This window comes from Phaethon aethereus, assembly GCF_964289735.1.
Source record: "Phaethon aethereus genome assembly, chromosome: 4".
NCBI lineage: Eukaryota > Metazoa > Chordata > Aves > Phaethontiformes > Phaethontidae > Phaethon > Phaethon aethereus.
In genome coordinates, this window is record NC_138578.1 from 69307638 (window position 1) to 69315131 (window position 7494).

The window sequence follows — 7494 nt, forward strand, 5'->3', positions numbered from 1 at the left end:
ATGTAAACAGTTACAGTATCCTGAGAGGCTGGCAGGCTTACTTGATTTACCTAAGCGTCAGAAGCAATAAAAATATTTAAATGTTACCTCGAGGTAGCCATTGATTTCATTACCAAGTTAGTCCATCATATGTGAACAGTGAGTCAATTATTTCAAACAAAAAGTAGGAAAGGTTATTATTTATTTATAGATTGAGGAGCAATGGTAAAGGAAACCTGGACTTCATATGATGTTGTACCAAATAAACATCAAATGATTAACCTGTGCTATGAGTGTTCTTAAAAGCCTGGAGACTTGCACACAGCAAATGCATCTGCTGTAATACAGTGGATATTCATTAAAATGTTCTAGTAAATAATAAGGAAAAAATCAGAACAAGTAGATAGACCAGATACTGCATGGACGACTCACAAATATAAGACTGGCATAAGACATTCGATCTGTTTCTACTTCAATTTCTCTATCAGAGAGTGCAAATAAATAAACTACCCCCTCCTTTTAAAATTGCTTGAAACAGATAAAAACCTAAATACAGGGGCTAAATATCACACTATTTATTTCACAGAAAAATTCAAAAGCTGTAACTGATGACTACAAGATGCATCTGGCCATTTGGATATGTTGGTTTGCTTTGTATTAGTAAATCAAGTTAATCTTGTCCAGGTTGTATTTCTATCCTACAGATAAATATAGCAGAAGATGAGGAATATATAGCCATTTACTGGGGTAGTAGAAAGCCTAGAGTAAAAATAAAGGAAAGACCCAAAGAGAAGATTTCTTTCAAAAGATGGTCTCGCCTGAGCACAGTTGCAGGGCAGGGCTCTCCGTGCGTATGCAGTTAACGGCCTCCTGGCACTAAGCAGAGAAAACGACCGTACAGCCTCACTCTTTCTCAGGAGCCTGATGATGAGAATGTCTGTACATCTTTTCCTTTTCGGGGTCCTGCAGGGAGGAATAATTCGGGAGAAAAACTGCTGTGCAGAGAAAGGAAATGTTGGTAGTTTTATTTTTGGGCTTGGTACTCTGCATGCCAAGCCTTTGCTTTTTATTGTAAAGATGAAACAACAAGAGGGAGATTTGGGTTGGTTTTTCCCAGAAGCAGCAACTCTGAGCAATAAAACTGGGCCAAATCGTGCCGTCGTATATATGCAACCAGCAAGATTCAAGCGTTCCTTCCCGTTTGGTTGTAAACTCCTATAGGAATGTCTGTGTTTGAGCCTCCCAGCCTCAGCAGACATGGGCTTTTCCCCATATTAGGAATATGAGCAGAGAAGGAGATTGCTAGACCAGCTATTAAAACCTACTGAGCTAATTTGCTAAGAGGTGGTAAAGTTAATAGGATTAAAGTTCTCATTGTCAGCATTTTATCTGCACTTTCTCCAAGTTTAATATTCAGTTGGATTCTAAAAATCATTTAGATTTCTCTCTTAATTGTAGGTGGTATATCCTTCTCTCACCGAAGTGCATAAGCATCTTACAGCTGACATCTCAGCAGCAACACCGGATCCTGACGTCAACTGCAAAAAGCAATTTGAAGGCTGAGTGCTGCAGCAGTTACTTAGATGTGGTTCCTCCCCAAGCGCATGGAGAAATCCTGCTAGAAACTTGTTTTAGAGATGCACAACTGTCACCTGCTGTGTAGCTACGGTTACAGTTCCTTGGAAAGAAATTGTTATTTAAGAAATAGAGTCAAAACCTGTTCAAAAGCAGATGACCTGAGATTTTCCTGCAAAAACAGCGAGTTGTCCAGGACATGTTTACATGCCTCTGCTGTACATCGTGAGAGGAGCACAGCCAAAGTGAAAACCATAAACCAAGTCTTCGCCATCACCAACGGAATCACAGGGGATTAAAATTCCTGGCAGGAGGAATACACTGCACTACTGCCATCTTCCACATAAGCCCCTGGGAGACCCAGCAGGAGACTCTGCAAGGATTTGCATCTCTGTCTGTATATCGGGAGGCAAAACAGAGGAAAGTTTGAGGACACAGCTCCTGTCTAGGAAAAAAAAATCTCACCTGTGATGAGGTATGGCAAAGGTATTACCCCCACGCAGGCTGTGGGAAATGCTGCCGAGAGGACTACAGCGTGGGGTAGCCTTGGGCTGTGAAACTCTTTGGCCTGCCTCAGAGCCCAGAAGGGCTCCGGGACGGGGGGCGGATACTGGGAACAGAACTGGGACCCCTTCCTGAGCTAGCCTGGCTCGAGGCGTGCCCGAGGGCCGGCACATGGGGGCCACATCACTAATTATTTTCCACAGAGCGGGTAAATCCTACCCGTCAGGAAGGGTTATAACATTTCCTTTTCCCAGTGCAAGCCACTCCTGCCCAGGGGACCACCTGGGTCTTTTTATACATTAGATGGTGTGTGCTCTTTACAAAGGCTCTTTCAAGGTTTTGCAGCCACCTTCTTCATGTATGTGTGCGCCGTCTTTCACATGCTCACCTGACCCTTTCATAAGACGCCCATGAAGCGGGACACATCCTTCCCCTATTTCATGCGCTATATAGGCAGATGCTTCACCGACCCAATTCCCTCGCACCTGGACAGAAAACCGTCTCAGGTGACTGCCAGAGGCCACCTCACGCTGCAGCCGGGCAGGCTCCGCTCTCGCTTCCCGGCCCGCAGCGTGGTTTGTCGCTGGGCACCGGGACAGGGCCGTCGGAAACGGGGAGGGCGAGGGGCGGCGAGCCGTGTGTCGGATAAAGTGACGGGGGGGGTGTCTCCGGTGGGCACAGAGAGAGGCAGTTACGGAGCACGGAGGGGTTTGGGGTTTCCCCGCTGCGGAGCAATACACGCCTGTAAAACGAAGGATCCGACCCAATGTATGGGTTTTGGCTACCTCCAAACGGCGGGGCACGGCGGGGTGCGGAGCCCGTACCCGGGGTGGGGGCAAGGTGGCAATCGCGCCCCCGCGACGCCCCAGGTTCAGGCGCTGCGCTGCCCGCGGGGCTGCCCGGCCCGCTGCCTCCTCCCGCTCACCGAGCCTTCTCCTGTGGGCAGGGTCCGCGGCCGGTTTCCCCCGCACGGGCCCGGGGACTGCTGTGCCCGCCGCACGCCGTGCCCGCCGGAGCCCCGGCCCCAGGGCGGTCGGCAACCGGCTGCGAGCCCTCCGCCCGCGGAGGAGCGGTGCCGGGGCCGCCGCTCTCCCCCCGCCTGCCCTCCCCACTCCGTCCCGCGGCGGGGCTGGAGGGCGGGCACGCCGGGACCACCCAGGGGGCCCCAGCCGCCGCAGCCCCGGGACCGCCGGCCCTGCCCGGCTCCCGCCGCCGCTCCCCTGCGCCTTTCCGCCGCTGCCGCTCGCTCCCCTCCCGGCCTCCTCCCCAGGCGTTTCCTCCCCAAACAGTAGTTTTCTGGCCGGGAAAAGGGCGCAGAGATCGCCCCGGAAGGTGGGAGAGAGGGAGAGAGCAAAATAAAAAAATTTAAAAAGAAAGGAAAAAAGAAAAGAGGGTGGCAGGGAGGGAGCCGGGTGAAATAGCAAAGAATTACAGCCATTGTAAACTAACCGCAGGTATTTCCAAGAGTTGGACGCGAAGCCTTGTAAATCAGGGTCTTCCCGGGCTGGAAACTGCCTGTGCAGGAGCCTGGGGGGAGGCTGCACCGGGCAGAGAGCCTTTTCCAGCTCCAGAGCAGCCCCCCGCTCTGCCTCCGACTCGGCGCCTCTGCCGCACCTGAGCAGAGCCCGAAAAAAGGGGGAGACGCCGGAAAGCTGCCCCGGCCTGTCCCGCCCGGAGCTTCCCTTCCCCGCAGTGCCCAGAGCCCCTCGCCGGCCGTCAGCCCCAACCGCGGCTCCCGCGACCCGCACCGCCAGCCTTTCCCCGCGGCGGCGCGGAGCCCTTCCTCTCCCCCCACGTCTCCGTCTGCCCATCTCCTCTGACGCCCTAAATTTAATCTCTCGGTTGTTTAGCACGCCGTAAAACGCCCGCACAAGAGCACCCTCCCTACGCATCTCCTCGCAAGTGGATTTCTCGCTGCTTCCCCAGATGCTTCTTATTTCCCTCCAGCTCTTAAAAAGAAAAAATCCCCTTTGGATACTTGCTGAGTGTATCGTGGCACCGAAGTCCTGGGTGGCAGAAGCGATGATTACCCCGGGGAACTCCTGGGCGGGAGAAAGGGAAAATGAGTGAGCCCAAGCAAGGTTATTAAAACAGTCTGAATTAGTTCAGAAGGATAAAAGCCCATTCTCCTTCAGTCGCGCAAAGGTGCTCTCCGTGCTGCGTATGAAAGCGGCATTATTTATTTTATTAATTTATTTTCCGGGTAAGAATGACGATTGAAAACGTTTAATTTGTGCCAGAGTCGTTAATAATCAATTATCGTGGCTTCGCTGTCTACTGCAAACAGGCGCTCATCTCTGCGGGATCAAGTAAAGAAATGCTGGGGGTGGGCGCACGCCCGGGAAGCAGCCGGTGAAACACCCTGGGAATTCGGCTCACGAAGCAAAGCCGAGTTTGGGAGGGGATATCATTTTGATTTGCTCTAGCTCGTTACGTTGCCGCGTCTCCCCAGCACCAAAAAACCATGGTGGTGAAACGCTGGCCATTCATTCCTCGTGTACCTGCCTGATATCCTCGCGGGGTTTTTCTCTTAGCCCTGAGAGTGCCCATACCGTCTGAAATAGAGACACGGGTGATGCACGTTGTCGTTTTGGCAACGGGTCGCATTTATACAATTCACGTGAGTGTCATAGTTTCCAAAGGCTTCTTGTTTAGGGCCGTTTTCTTTCAGGGAAATAACCGTTTCGAGGAAAGCAGCCTTTGATCTGCGAGAAATTGCCCTCCTGAAACGCTCTTTAAAAGCCCCGTGGGCCGAAGACCGTCCCTAATACAAACCTGACCACGCTTTTCAACCAACGCACTGGTGAAAAGTCCGTTTGAGAAACCCGGCCCAGGCTATGTCGCGTTTGCACCCACGCGGCGAGCGGCCGGCGGTCTGGGCGCTCTCCCCGCAGCGCACGCAGCCCCCACCGCCGCGCGGCGTGGCGTGGCGCGGTCCCCGGCAGACGCTGAAACAGGCAATTTCCCGAGGTTCTTCCCCCGGCAGCGCCCGTCAAACGCTTGCCAGCCTCCGGTGATGTTCCTGTTCCCCCGCGACGTTTCCCGCCGTGACCGGACCCTTCCCCGCTGCCGGGCTGCCAGCGCGCACTGCCCGGCCCGGCCGAGGCGCGGCGAGAGGGGAAGCACCCGGAAACTGTTACCCGCCGCCCCGCGGGTGGCAGCGGCCGCTCTCTGCCGGGCAGAGGGACCCTGCCCGCCGAGGGCCGCCTCCGCCACGGGCGGCCCGGCCCGGCGGCCCCGCGGGGGTGAGGGGCGGAGGCAGCCCCGCGGGCCGCAAGGGGTTAAGGCGCGGCGCGCCCCGCCGCGCGCCCCGCGGCGCCGCATCGCCCCGCGGCGGGGAGCCAATCGCCGGGCGGGCTGCGCGGGGGCCGCCCAATGGGAAGGCGCGGGGCCGGCGCTGCCAGGCGGCGGTGAGGGATGACAGGGCCGCCGGCAGAAAAAGGAGAGGGCGGGCGCGGGGCGGGACAGAGCGGGGCGGAGGCAGCGCCCGCGCCGCCAGGGACCCGCGGCGGCGGCCGGCGGAGCGCGGCGCGGCGGCCCCGGCCCTATGGGCGGGCGGGCCGGCAGCGGCGCAGAGAGGCTGCCCCCGCTGGCGCCCGCCCTCCCGGCGGCAGAGAAGGGCCCGGCACCGGCGCGGCCGCGGCCGGCGATGCGGTCGCCCAGCTGAAAGGCGCGGGCGCGGTCCGCTGCTCGCCCGCGGGGCCGCCCGCCGCCGGGCCATGGCCGTCCGCGGCGGCAACGCCCTGACGCCTTTCTCCATCCAGGCCATCCTCAACAAGAAGGAGGAGCGCGCCCGCCACGCGGCGGGGCGGCCGCCGCCCCCGGGGCCGGCCGGCGGCTGGCGGCTGTGCGGCGCCGCCGAGGGCCCGCCGCTCCTCTCGCCCGCCGCCGCCCGGGCCCCGGCCCCGCGGACGCCGGCGGGCTGGGACTCGGACTCGGCGCTCAGCGAGGACCCCGAGGGCGAGCGGCGCTCCGAGGAGGAGGGCGCCGGTGGCAGCGCCCGCCCCGCCGAAGCCGCGGGTGGGGGGCGGCCGGCGGAGGAGGCGCGACCCGCGGAGGCGGCGGAGCGGGACGCCGCCGGCCTCAGTGACAGCGAGATGTCTGCCGCCGTCTCAGGTAGGGGCAGCGCCGGCGGCGGCCCCTCCGCACCGCGCGGGGAGGGCGGGAGGGTTCCGAGGCTGGTGGGGGAACGACACGAGAGCGGGAGGCGCTCGGGGCTTTCCGCCAGCCCCCCCCCGACGTTGTGCAACGCGCCCGGGCAGTGCCGGGCGGGGGGAGAAGGCCCCGAAATGCGCCCCGCGGGGCGCGGGGTGGGAGCGGGGAGAGCCCTTTGCCAGGCTGAGCCCGCAGCCCGGGCGGCGCCTGGCGCCGAGCGGGGAGCGGGACAGCCCGGCGGCGGCGGTCCCGGCGGCGGGGCGGGCAGCGGCTCGGCGGGGCCCCTGCCCGCCCCGGGGCTGCAGGCCGGCGGCGAGGAGTGGGGCCGGCCGCCCGCGCGGATGCGGGCCCTCCAAGGAGCGTGGCGCGGGGGGACGTGGGTATCCCGGTGCTGCCTGCCCTGACCGCCGTGCTCTCTCGCCCTGCCCGCAGATCGCAGCCCGCCGGAGGAGGAGGACGGGGCAGGCAAGTGCGGGAAGCTGCTGCCGGGGGAGGAGGAGGCGGTGGCGCCGAAGCCGCGGAAGAAGCGCTCCCGCGCAGCCTTTTCCCACGCGCAGGTTTTCGAGCTGGAGCGGCGCTTCAACCACCAGCGGTACCTGTCGGGGCCCGAGCGGGCCGACCTGGCCGCTTCCCTGAAGCTCACCGAGACGCAGGTGAAGATCTGGTTCCAGAACCGGCGCTACAAGACCAAGCGGCGGCAAATGGCCGCCGACCTCCTGGCTGCCGCCCCCGCCGCCAAGAAGGTGGCCGTCAAGGTGCTGGTGCGGGACGACCAGAGACAGTACCACCCCGGCGAGGTGCTGCGGCCGCCCTCGCTGCTCTCCCTCCAGCCCTCCTACTACTACCCCTACTACTGCCTGCCCGGGTGGGCTCTGTCCACCTGCGCCGCAGCCGCCAGCACCCAGTGAGGGGCACACATACATACCCCCGGGCCCTCTGTACCCCCACCACATACACTGGCAGACAGGAAACCCATCTCTGCTCTGCCACCCTCCATCCATCCATCTGTCATCCATCCATCTTCTCAAATCCAGAGCCCCAGCTTCAGTTCTCAGTGCCTCGGACAGTATTTATTATTATTTTATTGTTATTTTTATTATTAATATTATTTGGATGGTTCCTCACCCTCTCCTCTTCCAACGTAGGACTTCTCAGCCGCCCCCGCCCCGGCCCTCACCCTGTCCCCATCCTGCCAGCCGAGGACTCTCGTGATTCGGCACGACTAGTTCATGGTATCCATGTTGTCAGTGTATTTGGTGTAGACTTTTTGTTTGTTTGTTT

General features: G+C 59.8%; 1 protein-coding gene across 1 annotated transcript; it reads left to right on the forward strand.

Moving 5' to 3' along the window:
- Positions 1-5777: 5777 nt before the first annotated feature.
- NKX3-2 (NK3 homeobox 2) lies at positions 5778-7121 on the forward strand (the record flags this gene model as incomplete). Its single annotated transcript, XM_081998865.1, has 2 exons — positions 5778-6174; positions 6646-7121. The coding sequence occupies 2 exons, from the start codon at positions 5778-5780 to the stop codon at positions 7119-7121; spliced, it is 873 nt and encodes a 290-aa protein (XP_081854991.1).
- Positions 7122-7494: the final 373 nt, after the last annotated feature.